The sequence below is a fragment of the Chelonia mydas genome, chromosome 7, assembly GCF_015237465.2.
Source record: "Chelonia mydas isolate rCheMyd1 chromosome 7, rCheMyd1.pri.v2, whole genome shotgun sequence".
Taxonomy (NCBI): Eukaryota; Metazoa; Chordata; order Testudines; family Cheloniidae; genus Chelonia; species Chelonia mydas.
The window spans coordinates 82313763-82327662 of NC_057853.1; the positions used below are offsets into that span (position 1 = coordinate 82313763).

The window sequence follows — 13900 nt, forward strand, 5'->3', positions numbered from 1 at the left end:
GCAGCTGTCTCCTCAGAGTCTGTCTAAAACCCCACTGTTAAAGTCACCTTTTTCTTCCAGTTTGAAATTCTCTGTTGAATCTGATGCTGCAACAGACAGGAAAGCAAACTCCTCATCTTCACCTTCACCTTCTATGTCCTCACCTATAGCTCTGCCCCATCCCCTCTCCCTTCACCTACACCTCTTCCCAATCCTCTAGCCATACTCCTCCATTTGTCTCCTCCTCTTACTCTTCTTGGCTGCTTTCCTTCTTAGATGTTGCCCTCTAAACTCCCTATGTCCTTACCTGCCAAACACCCCCTTTCTCCCCCTTAAAACACAGCTCGCTCCTCATTCAATCTCCCCTCCCTTCTTACCACTGGCAATTCCATCCCCTAAAGAGCTGTCCTCCTTATCTTATTTATACTCTAAGCCCTCCAGAGTAGGGAACGTATCTTTATACATGTTTGTAAAGTGTCCTGTATATTTACAGCCTTATCTGTTTTCTCATAAACAACAATAGGGCGCAAACGAGACCTAATGAAAGGGGTGCAGAGCCTGAAGGACTTTCTGGAACAAACAAACAAACAACACGGGGGACGTTTGAGTGACCTCGTGGGAGGGGATGTAGGTCCTGAAGGACAGAATGGAATGCATTGCACGAGCACATTACAGGGAGCACCTACTATTAGGTCTGTGAGCAGTGCATGATAGGCTGGAATGGGAAAGGAAGCACACACAGATTAAGTGACCTACTGAAGGGTGTGAGCCACGTGGGACATCTTGGAGCAGATCCTGCATTAAATACTGAGTTCATATTCCTTCTCCTTTTTAAGTTGGGCCCTACCAAATTCACGGCCATGAAAAACGCATCAGACTGTAAAATCTGGTCTCCTGCCATGAAATCTGGTCTTTTGTGTGCTTTTACCCTATACTATATAGATTTCACAGGGGAGACCAGTATTTGTCAAATGGGGGGTCCTGACCCAAAAGGGAGTTTCAGGGTGGATTCAAGGTTATTTTTTGGGAAGGGTCGCAGTGTTGCCACTCTTACTTCTGTGCTGCCTTCAGAGCTGGGTGGCTGGAGAGTGGCGGCTGCTGGCCAGGCACTGAATTCTGAAGGCAGCGCCCCGCCAGCAGCAGTGCAGAAGTAAGGGTGGCAATACCATCCCATGCCCCCTTAATTCTGCGCGGCTGCGTTCAGAGCTGGGTGGCTGGAGAGTGGCGGCTGCTGACTGAGGGCCCAGCTCTGCAGGCAGCAGCACAGAAGTAAGTGTGGCAATGCCATACCATGCCATCCTTATTGCTGCGCTGCTCATGATGGCAGCTCTGCCTTCAGCGCTGGGCTCCCAGCCAGCAGCCGCCGCTCTCCAGCTGCCCAGCTCTGAAGGCAGCACTACCCCCAGCAGTGGCGCAGAAGTAAGGGTAGCAGTACCGCAATCCCCCCCTACAATAACCTTGTGACACCCCCCCACACACACACGTGTCTTTTTTGGGTCACAACCCCTACAATTACAACACCGTGAAATTTCAGATTTAAATAGCTGAAATCATGAAATTTACGATTTTTAAAATCCTACGACCGTGAAATTGACCAAAATGAACCGTGAAGCGCTTTGCATAGTCTTTCCCAGTTGAATTCTTGTTTGAACTTTGGGTTTTGTGCTGGGTCTTTCCTTTTCTAAATCAGCAGACTCAGAGCAGGCAAGTCCTCAGTGTCTAAGAGTTCATGCCCGATTTCCCCACCTCCTCCATTCATACTGACACAGAGGTGTACAGCATATGGCCGGGGAGAGAGAATGTCCACGTGCAGCCTGCCATGGCCTATTTCACGGCCAGCCAAGCTTCCCCATGAGCCAAGTTAACTGTAGCCTGCCATGACCAGCGGCAGTATAGAAGACCCTATCAAGAGGGCCCCAACTTAGCAGATACACAAAGAAGTGGCTTCTGGCAACTGCCACTGTGTGACACACAGAACACAATAGCTGTGGTGCTTGCACCCAGTCTGGCACTTTAAAGGGGGAATTGGTTTCAGAGCAAGAGAAGGCTGCTTTCCCCTGCAGCTATGTAGAGTGGGCGCAGTACTGCCAACCACAGGAATTCTAAAGCCATGAGTCAGGTCGCCTCAAAGTCATGAGAGTTGAAAAATAATATATTTTAGGTTCTTCTTATTTGCTTTCCATTTTCCGAACCTTTGGACGTCATGTTTTCTAGCTTTTCTCCACAGCGATGAGGATTAGAAACTTAATTCAAAAAAAAAAACAAACAGATGAGATTCTCATGCAATAACAGCAGGAGCTGGGGCTTTAAGACAGATAGCAAATATCTTCATCTTCATGATAAATCATTTCTTATGGCAACAGGCAAGGCTTTCATTCTTCAGCCAGGCATGTACTGACTCTTTGCTAGGTACAACGGCACCTGCCATGTTAGGGATCATTTTATGTCTACACTGCAAAAATAGATAACAATTGTTCTTTGCTGTATAGTGTTAGGTGGACTGCAAATACATTTTGGTGCAAAGGCATGCAGATCATGTGGTGCATATACCAATCCATCTATCTTTATAGCAGCAGTGCTATTAGGGCCTGATCCAAAGCCCACTGAATCAATGGAAAGACTCTCATTGACTTTTATGGACTTTGGATAAGGTCCTCATAGAGAAGAGCTCTAGTTCAGGGAGAAGACAGCACACTTTGGCTTTCCTTCTTTCTGGAGTGCTCATGCAGGAATGATGCTTGGTGGGAAGGGGGATCTAGAGCTCTACTGAGAAATATGCCCCACTGGCAAACAATAAAATCACAATCCACTTCAGTCACAGGCCTACACACATCAGGGGCGTAGCCAACCCATGCAAAGGAAATGCAAAAGAGCCGCCTTCATTCAGGAAGAAACCCTATTTTGTGTCCTAGGTTCTCATTCCTCAAGCTCAAAGGACTAGAAATGCTGTGGAAACAGCAAATAAAATCCTGGACCCATTGAAGTCAGTGGAAAAACTCCCACTGACTTCATCAAAGACAGCATTTCACCCAGCATCAGCAGCCTCTCTGTGGTGTGGAAGAGAGTCCCATAGTTCAGTCAATAGCACCATCTCCTCTGGTCAAGTAAACAGCATCATGTGAAGAAGTCCCAGCCAATCCTTCTTAGCTGGAAAAATAGTTGGGCTATGCCATGGGACAAAGACTTACTGCACTTTATTTGTTTAAAAAAAAAAAAAGTACTTAATTTCATGTAGATCAATTTCTAGAGTAAATGAAATTTTCCAAATTTTGATTTTGCAAAGAAAGTTTGATTAAAATATGGGATGAATTTTACACAAAGAAGAGTCATTCTAGTTTCTGGTAAGCTTAGACCTTGGGCAACATTTTCTGAATTTCAAAATTGGGATGAAGTTTGAGATTCTGACCAAAAAAGGATGAATTCCACACAAAATTTTTCCCCATTTTTCAACCTGCTCAACTAATTTCTAGTTGTACTTTCCCCAAGTTCCTTCCCTTTTCTCACACAAACAAAAAGAACATTTCTAAACGTAGCTACAATTGGAAAGTAAGGTTTTAATTTCACTCAAAGGCAGTTGTCATATTTAAAGAAATAGACATGTTCTTTCCTTATACCCCTAAGCACTACCTTTGATTATTAGAACAGAAGGGATTTTAGAAGTGCAATGCGTGCTGTTTACTTTCTGCACGTCACTCAGCATAGGCGATCACAATGCACTTAGCCAGCTTCACTTATTTGCACTGAGCCCCTTTCTAGTTCTCAAGCACTAGCACAACAGAGCTATTGCGTCTGGCTTCCCAGCACTGCAGCAAAGTGACAAAACTCTGCCTTACTCCAGATTGAAAGGAACAAGGCTTAAAAAACAGAACAAAACCAAACCAATGTAAGCGTACCTGAAAGTTTTCTCATTTCCATTAGAGGTTATGAAACCCTTTGATACAAATCCTAAATTTTAGACATAAATGGCATCCCTAGAATCCATCCCCTTGTTCACAGCAGATTCCAGGTTTAGAGCCTAAACCCCTTGCAGATCCACCCCCGCCCTCCCCGCAAAAAAAAAAAAAGACAGGCATCCCCAGGAATAACCACATGAAGGGTTTAAAGTATGCTGTGGGTGAAAATATAACAGAGACTGGGGAAGGCAGGGGAACAGTTCCACGACAGCCCAAACTTCTTGAGGATCAGTAATCCCAGCTGCCATCACTCACTTCCACAGTCTCCCTTTTTCACCTTTGTTTAAATAGGAATACATTTAACATCTAGTTGGGAAAGAAGGAAGTTACCCCTGCTGTTTCCTCTCTAACAGGTACTATTTGTGCCTGTGTACATCTGCCTCTCTTCCCAAGCTGCCAGCAGATGGGAGTCAGTTCAATCACAATGGAGCCTAGAAGGGCCCTCAAGGGAAAACAACCTTTTTTGGGACACATAAAGCAGGTTTTCATTGACAATCAGATCGGGGCAACAGCTCATCCTCAAATTGGGAAAACAAACTGAGATCAAGGTCACCAAGCAGGTCCAGAGCAGTCGCTCTCCAGCTTTCTCTGCAGCAATCCTAAAACCTGAGCACCTGGAGGAACACCCAAGGGACTCTGAGGCGTTGTTATCCTCTGATGGAATGTCCACTCCCAACTCCAGCTACTACACTTGGACTCCTCTTTACTTCAAGCCTCCCCATCCACAGGGGAAGGCTTTACCAGGGTCAAACTCAACTGCTTAAATAAACTGGTTAGTCTCTAAGGAGCCACAAGTACTCCTTTTCTTTTCGCTTATTCTTTAATGCACACACACGCGCATATGTACACCCCTCTCTTCATCAACGGAGAAACAAGTATTTCTGTCATGGAAGAGATAAAGAGTTACAGTGAGAGTATTGCAGCTAAATCGCACAAGGTGAGAATTATTTCCAGGCCATGCATCATTATCAACATCACAGCTTCTTGAGTAAATCATTTATATAAGACTGGGAGAAGGCAAGCGAGGGGGAGGGGGTCGAGGTCCTTGCATGTGGGCTGGTGGTCAGGAGTGTGCTATTGTGTGCAGGATGCATGTGAATGAGTGCCCGCAGACTTGGGGAGGGAAGGAGGGAGCATGTAGACAGTAACAGAGTAGTGTTTGCTGAACAGCACTGAATTAAACCCCCATTGCTAAAGAGATGCTAATACGCAGGGGAGAAATGTGCAAGTTTCCACTGACTCTGCTGCTGTCATATAGAAGGGAAGGAAAGAGGCAAACAAAAGAGCGAGAAAGATGAAGAGAAGAGGAAAGACAAGACTTGGGGGGCTGGGGTGAGAAATGAGAATAGATTTGTAATTTATGCCTCCACTTCAGCAAATGCTCAGTTCAGCTAACATTAGCATTGCTGAAGCTGAAAGGACATAAGCGACTCAGAAACAGCAGGAACCTGTGGCTTTACGGCACTAACATCTGCTGTAATGAACTCCTCGCAGACTCAGTTACAGCCCCTTCCATCATCACCTCAGTGCTCGCCACTTCCTGCCTGCTCTCCAGACACACTGCCAGCAAAGCCAGGAACCCAAATATTAGCCATGTGGGCGCCCTCTTGGTGACAGCATCAAGCCACTCAGCCAGGCCCGTGTGTCTTTTTAAGAAAGAACGAAAGAAAGGAGTCGCTCAGGATTGTGGAGCTCGCACTTACCTACAGGGATCACACTGCATGCTGTGTTATGCCTGACCAGCTCATACACCACAAAGGGGGAAGTCATGGAACTAGTGACTTTAAAGTGGCATTACAATCAGAAAAGAAACTAAGCAAAGAGACCCTCTTACTCAATACAGATCTGTTCCCTGGAGTCGTCGAGTCATATGAGCTCTCTTTCCTGACAAACTTTTATTCCTGTTAGCATCACACACCTAGTGCAGCAAAGGGAAAGGGACCTGGATTCCAGTGTGGTTTGTACAGCGTCAGCTGCACTGCCCTTCAGGGTCTAACTGTAGAATCTGTCTCCTATGTTACCACCAGTCATACAGGACACAACTTGACTTTTCAGGCTGTGTTTGCAGGGTTGCTGGTTAGAAAGGTCTTTAGATTTGCAAGCAGAGAAAATGGCACCAGGAGTCCCAAACACAGAACCCCACAGTGTCATTTTCACAGAGTCTCTGTTCTTAATAGAAAGACTTAGTATAATGAGACGGCAAGAGGGGACCTGCTTTTTATTTTAGGAAAGTGACCCATTCCAAGAATCAGGAAAAAAAACATATAACACAGGAGCACTTCCAACACCTCTGATTTCAGCCAAGCAGGTCTCTTTCCGATGCAATTTCTGGCTTCACTGACTGGTCAATCTAATGTCTCTCCCTTTGCCATACAGTTGCAATGACATCACTTGGAAGGAATTCCACTGGGATTCACATAAACAGCATAGGCATCCACCTTCCAATTAGTTTGGGGTAATGGTGCAAGCTTAGTTTGTTACTGCGCTGTCATCCCAATAGTTTGCCTGGGGCCCACTATGAAAGGGCCAAACTGAAAACCACAGATCCTCAATTAAGGCTCTCTAGCTCACAGAATCCAGAGGTGCCCCTGGCTGTGTATTTGGGGCTATAGTGCCTGAAGAAGCCTGCACCTTAGTGTACCCATATCAACTAGGCAAGGGCCGGCAATCCTGGCTGGGGACAAGAAGTTTCCTTCTCTTTCCGGTTACCTTTTCTGTATATTAATGGGCGAGAGACCCAGGGTAAGACCCTTTCAAAAAGCGATGAAAGCACAAAACTGACAGCACTGGAGAAAACCTAGCCTGGTGCAAGCAGTGCTATGAAACTTTCATCATGCAGGTCTGCTCATACGTCTCAATCCTGAGCTGCGACACCTCCTACTACGGCTATTTTAATCCTAGGCTCCCAGAGATTCCATCTCTGTCAAGCAGGATAAACACCAGTGTATCTATTTTTTTAAAGCCATCTGCGCGTTGGCCCATATCTTAGTCAAACAGAAGCGATGAGGTTACCTTTCAATAAACAATCAGAGGTTCACGCTGTTTCTGGTACTGCATGGTAGTCAGTGTCACATCATCACACTCCATTTTTTCACAGCCACTACACACCCACATAGAGTTGGCACTGAGGTGTGGGGGAAGAAAGAGGGAGAGGGAAATGTACCCTAGAGAGCTTGTGATCCTTGTTCCAAGTTGTACATGCCAATTCTAATAAAAACCAAATGCACAACAAAACCAGCTCCATGTCAGAGAATAGCAATGAATTCCCATCAAGCAAACCTTATGATAGGGGTGGTAGTACATTTTCTGGAGCACCAAAGAAAACTCAAAGGAACAAATACTCCTACTGTTTCTATACTGGAAGCTCTCGAAAGATAAATAAAACCCTAAACATCACTTCCCCCTCTTTAACAGAAAATACAGCGCAATAAAGAATATTAAAGTTCTCTGCCATTAAAAAGAAAAGAATGAATCTCTCCTGTCAGGCCTCACATTCAGCTTTCCCCCACCCTGTTTTTAATTCCTTTTCTTCCTTTAATTATACTTTAATTCTGAGTTTCGTGCTCACAAAACGGGAGGACAGACAGCATCAGACAGACAGAGCAGGACAGGAGCTGTACGACTTTCCCACACATATAGATCTAATCCACTGCATTTCTTTCTAAACCTGCACTCAGCCTGCTATTCCAGTCTTGGGCACCCACACAGTTCTGCCACCATGCTTCAATCCTGACCTGCAGCACCCCATTCTAATCCTCATCCTGAGCCCTGCAACTCCACCAATGCACCTAAATCCTGACCTGCAGTACCCTTGCTAATCCAGTTCCCCTGGCCTCTGTTCAACTTTGCCAACGCACTGAAATCCTGACTTGCACCTCCCCTAGTATATTCCGATAGATTGAGTCTCCCTGAAGCACACAGTGTGCCAGAATATTTGTGTGTTTTTTTCCTTGTCTTTGTATCCCCTAAATGGACAAACATTCCCTATTATAGGTCAGCTTGCAAACAATCAACTCATTTTCACTTATGCTGACCCAGGACAGAAATCTAATGTCAGTCTCTAGAAGCAAAGGTCCAGTGCATTAAGACTAGTCTCCCCTCACCCTCATTCCCCGCCCCCCCCCCATTTTAAACAGTTCCTTTGTAAAAGATAAATCTTCCTAAGTGAAGTATGCTGGGGGGGAGGGGGTTAAATCTTCTAGTTGAGAAACACTCTCAAAATTCCTACTCATCTTTAATTACCCTTTAAAATGAAGGCTTGGTTCATTTTCCTGAAAGATCACATTGTCAAAAAATACTTTTAACAAGACGAGGACAAATCTGCACAACATCCAATTCTGGTGACACACACCTACCATCTTCCGCAGCCATCCTTTTTCTTCACAATATGGGAGGAAAATGACCAGCTACGTTAGTTAGGCTTTAAAGTTTCAACAAAGATTACAAGCTGTCTGCTTGTCACAGGGTGTCAGGCCACGCCAAAGATCTGACATTTATAGTTATGGTCTCTTCCAAACTCCACAGCCATCAAACTTTATAGATCCTCACTTTTGAGATCTACAGCTGAAGACATCTTTTTATATCTGCACTTAAAGGGAAAACACTCGCACCTTTATTTTCCTATTGCTGGCGGGTGACAAAGGATAAACGGTGCAGAATCAAGAGATAAAGAGAGGCCAGGCATTAAAAGTAAAGTCATTCTGGGCAGCATGCAGCAGAATTTTATCATAGGAATCAGGATACATACTCCTTAGTTATTTAGGTAGGGAGGGGGGGACTCACAAACAACTTGAAGGGCTGACTTTAAATGACTCATGATCACCAGATTTGTTTGCCTCTAGTAAATTTTGGGAGTTGTTGGGAAAGGCTTAGGTCACTTAGTCTGACCCATGGCAGCCTGATTTACAAAATGAAGATCAAGTGTGAGAAGAACATGATTCAATTCCATGTTTGAATCAATAAGAAATCAGAGTCCATAATTAAAAGGTAATTCTAGAGTTCAGTGGTTGCAATGATTACTACCCTTGGCCTTTTTTTATTCCCACAGTAAGAAGCCCCTATGTCCATAACTCAAACTGCACCTCTAGTTCTCCGGATTATTGAATAGAATGAAATTGTAAGCAGGGATGTAATTTTCCCTGCCAACAAAACAAAACATCAGTAAGAATCAAATGAATCACAGTTGGAGATAATAGCAGGGGTAGCTTGCTGGGCTTCCTTATTTCCCTTCCTCTCCCTCATCCCTGGCCTCCAAATCATCATTTTCAAAGGAATGCACCTTTGTTATTAATATTAATTCAAAACAGGCCCACTCGCTACATTCAGTGTCTCCATATTGTGCAGGGGCCCAATCCCATGCTCCTTGCACACCCAAGTTTCCCATTGATTTCAGTGGGTGTTTTGGGTGCATAAAGAATGTAGAATTGGGCCTTTGATTTGGAATATCTGCTCCATTGCTTTACTTCTCTTTAATTTGTAGCATTGCACATTCATAAACATACTCTGAACGTTATTAAGCCAGTACTCCTATTTCACATTCCTGAATCCCTTTAAACAATGTTCTCCATTCAGTACTGAACCTTCCCCCTATCATTAACTGCAACTTCAAAATACATCTTTAAATACCAGACTCTGGACAAATTATAATTAGCCAAGATCAAATTATAAGTGTTGCAACTTTTTAGACTTGTATCAAACACTGCACTAGAAAAGAAAGGCACTTAGCCTGTGAGACTAGCAAACCATTAGCTGCTGCACAGTGTAGCAACCATTGTCAATTATAAATATTTAACCAGACACAAATTGTCACCAATATAGTCTTTGCATATCTGTCCTTTGATTTAGCCTTACATTTCAAAATTGTCTGACATACAAACAATTCCATCTGTTGTTCTAAAGCTCTGCGGAAAAGCAGGTCTCAGATGCACAGAACAGCTTAAGATGGACCAGCGCTCTCACAGGAGATCATGCATAGGCCTGAGAGAGAACCCCTTTTCCTTTGGACCAGTAACTTAAGAGTCTGTTAATCCTTTTGTATCATGTGCTGTAGAAAAGTGTAAGAAGCACAAAACCATGTGGCGTACCTACCTAATTAGATAGTTTACTGTCTCCTTCCCTTCCACCACAGAAAGGTCTCTTTAATATACACACAGAACAGAACATACACAGCCATCAGCAATCAGACAGACAAAAATGTCAACGATCCACAGGAGGAGGACTTTGACTCACCCTCCTGAAACCAGAAGGTCAAAACTCCTACACTGTTTCTAACCGCAAAAGTGTAATCTGACAGTCTGAAAGGTCCATACTCTAGTCCCCTCTTTCCCCTGGAATTTGAGGCCTTCAGCAGTAAATACTGCACCTAAAAAGGCCAAACTAACACTGCTCATTCATTCTCCAACTCCTTTCTACGTTCATCTGAAGATATTTATTTTCTCCCTTGCCTAGACCTCTTAATTCTTCCCACTGTAATTGACTATTTACCTTAGAGGAAAGCATCTGAGGTTGTGTGGTTCATCTGAAAGATATTATATGAACAAGGGCCTCTGAGTAGCATCTTATTCCATGGTTAGACATGAACCTGAAGAAAGATGCTACTCAGCAAAAGTAAGGGGTGGCGGAGTCAGCTACTAAAGTTGCACTGGTTTCAGAGTAACAGCCATGTGAGTCTGTATTCGCAAAAAGAAAAGGAGTACTTGTGGCACCTTAGAGACTAACCCATTTATTTGAGCATAAGCTTTCCTGAGCTACAGCTCTGTATTTTTGCAAAAGTGAGCATGCTCCTATTTCCCTTGCATGAGACCCTTTTACTACCTGTGCTCACCGTGAATCGCCTCCAGGGCTTCAATGAGACTATTGTCAACCTAGGCAAAGGTGGAAGAACGAGGCCCACAGTTTGAGGGGTTGGAAATGTACCGGCGGGCCCCTATTCCCACGTCCCCACTCACGGTCTTACAAGTAACTGAGGGGCTGAACAGACATTTTTTTAACCCCCCTTTTAGAGGTATTTAATGCTGTCATTCTTTCTCTCCGCCAGCCTTTAGCATTTGTGTCCAATTTGCCTTCCTCTTCTACCAACAGTTTCCAACTTCATAAAAACAACAATCCAAGGGGAAAACCCACCTCTCAAATGCTACAGCCCGAATCCTGCCTGGGCTACCCCTGATCCCTTGTGTGAAGTATTTTCACTTGTGCAAAATTAATCAACGAGGCAACCAAAAGTACGGGAAGAGTTAGTGAGTAACCGTCTTCCCCCCGCTCTGAACGGACTGAAATACCTGGGTTTCTTCCAGCTCCCCCTCAAGCACTAGTTAGGGAGCAGTGGGAAACCAGCCCGGTGCAGATGTGGAATAATTTGCTCCAGTTTCCTCTCCAAATATAATGGGAACGTTTCTCTGGTTTTTCTGTGACTTAAAGACGGCTCAGCCTCGGCAGCCGCCACGGGGCCAGCAAGGCAGCAGTTTTCCTGCGGGCTAGCCTGTGATTAAAGCCCCGCTCGCGTTCCTGCCGCCGCGGGACAGCTCGGACTCAGCCCCAGGCAGAAGGGACCAACCGTGCGCTCCCGACAACCAGGAGCCGAGAGCGAGGGCAAACTTAGGAGGGGCTCCGGGGGGCTGCCTCCCCTGCGGGCACCCAGCCCGACCCCCGCGGAGACAGAAGGCCGCCGGTGGCCGGGCGCAGAGGCGCCGCGGCTCGTCCGTACCAACATCGCGTTGATTCGGTTCCTTACCTGCTACGCAGCGCCCGAAGTTGCCGTGCACCACCAGAGCCAGGAGCAGCACCCCGGGCGCGGAGGCGGCCCGGCCGCCAGCTGAAGGCATCGCTCCCCGGCTGAGCGTCTGTGTCCGTCCCCTCGGGGCTGGCTCCCAGGCTCCTTCTCCTCGGCTGCCGGCTTCACACCCCACCCCCCGAGCCCCCCCAGCTCCCCGGCCCGGGATCGCCTCCTCCCGACGCGCTTGGGGGACGCGGGTCTCGGCAAGCCGAGGGAGGCGAGCCCGGGGAAGGGTCCCGCCCCTGCCGCTGGATCCCGCCGGTGCCAGGCTGGGCAGCTCCCCTCCCAAGTTGGGTGCCAAGGAGAGCGTGTCAGAGGAGCGGCCGCTGGGTGCGCATCACTGCAGGCTCCTCCTGCCGCCGCCTCCCTGCCCGGGCGCTGCGCCTAGCACGGCACTTGCAGCCTGCCCCCAGCCCGGCTCCTGCCACACTGCCAAGGTGTCCCGCACGCCGGAGCCCGGGCGCAAGGGGGGCGGCGGGGGGCCACGAGGGGGAGCCGACAGCCGCAGGGGCGGCGTGGGCAGGGCGCGGGGGGGGGGGCGGCAGGGAGTTCGGAACGGCCCACTCTGCTCCGGCAGCAACGCGCAGCGGAAAACCCGGCTGGCCGGATCCGCCGTGAAAGCTGGAGCTGGAGCCGCTCGGCACTTCCCTCCAGTCCGCTTGGAACCTCTTCGCCCGTCAGTTTCTTTTCAGCCTCCCCCTTTCCTCAATGGCCCCCATCTTTCCCCCTCCGCTCGCTCGCGGCTTTATACGTTATTACATGCAGTGAGCTTCCAGCGGCCTGAGGTCTAGCGCCCCTCCCCGCGATGCACTGTGGGTCTAGCTAGGCACATCACCTCCCTTGTGCTTGGATTTGGTGGTGGTTACTGGGCTCGGAGGGGGTAGGTACAAACATACCTAATACTCCTCCAGAGCTGCCCTTTCCTCGGATGTTCCGGGAGGAGCCGGCCTCACCTGAAAAACCCCGCAACATAAGCACACTTTTCTTTCTTTATCCTCTCTGAATGTGTCCCTGGCGCATTCTGTGATGTTCTCCAGTGCTTCCTGCCCCCTTCCTTTTCTCTGGTCAATACTTCATTTCTCATTTGATTTTTTCTTTTTCCTACTTACAAAAGCAGTCCAGCTGTTTCCAAAACAATCCTGCGTTCCCACTGGCCTTTGCCTCCCTCTGCTTTCACAAACACTGTCTCTGTGGAGTATGGGGGAGAAAGGGGTTGTAGTGGGTGAGGGGAAAAAGAGGGTGAGATCAGCACCTGTAGGTGACATAAATTCTGTGTCTGGAGGAGGAGACTTCCAGCTGAGAGCAGGAGAAACAAGGGACTAAACGTTAGGGGACGGCGAGGGAGCTAACGTTGTCTGTCAATTTCAGGTGCCCTTCCTATGTCCCGAACAAATTTCCCTTGAAATGAAATTCAGGAGCAGAAGGGAGGAGATCCTAAAAGGGATTGGCCTTCATGGTCTCCCTCCCTTTTCTTGTAGGTCTGATGAACCCCGAAACAAGCTGCACCGTGTTTTAGATTTAAAACTTAAAAAAAAAATGTCGCTGGATTTTCAAAGTATTAGGGTGCACTCTTAGCTTGCCTGACTTTTATTGTATTTTATTTTATTTGGTCTGCAACGGATGAAAGTAAAATAGATTAACAGTATTACGGGGGGGGGGGGGGGAAATCCATAGTAGAGAAATTCTAACCCCCTCCCTCCCCAAAAAAACCTGAAAAGGATAAGAAAAGGACAATTAGGGTGAGTTGATGGGCTGCTTGCGCTCTGCTGACCGCTTTATGTGATCTTATTCGTGCCCAGAGTGGAATTATTGCCTTTTGTGAAGGGATTTGGGGGGGGGGGGAGGTAGCAGAATTGGCCGGAATAAGCAGCCACGCCGTGCTGTTCTGAACCTTCTTTAGAAGCTGCCGAGTTATCTGTTATGTTTAATTCTTCCAGTTCCCTAGGCAGAGAGAGTGTAGAAGGGATGGTGCTTCTCCTACCGTTTATTGCTTACGGGGAAAGGGATCTGGGTCTCTGTCCAAGCAAAGCCTCTTTTGTTTGATTAACAGGGGGCGGTGGAGGGGAGGCTTCTTTCGTTTGTCTCCCTTTGGCATCTATTTCTCTTTCCTAACTTTCCTGAACTGGGTCATCATGGAACCACAAGGAGACTCGTGAGCAGGTTCCCTTTCGTCTCCTCCCTTATACCTACCCCCATC

The 13900-nt window shown here is 47.0% G+C and overlaps 1 protein-coding gene across 5 annotated transcripts in view; it reads right to left on the reverse strand.

The window, feature by feature from the left end:
* The window catches only part of UNC5B (unc-5 netrin receptor B), a 150531-nt gene extending 138288 nt beyond the window's left edge, over positions 1–12243 (reverse strand). For 2 of the 5 annotated variants that reach the window (XM_037904735.2, XM_037904734.2), the window contains exon 1: positions 11662–12240. In XM_037904735.2, the coding sequence (XP_037760663.1) occupies positions 11662–11752 (91 nt within the window). In that variant the 5' untranslated portion in view covers positions 11753–12240. Of the gene's footprint in view, positions 1–8287; positions 8381–11661 lie in introns of those variants that run through there. The other 3 variants (XM_037904736.2, XM_043551489.1, XM_043551490.1) reach the window with 3 other exon arrangements.
* Positions 12244–13900: the final 1657 nt, after the last annotated feature.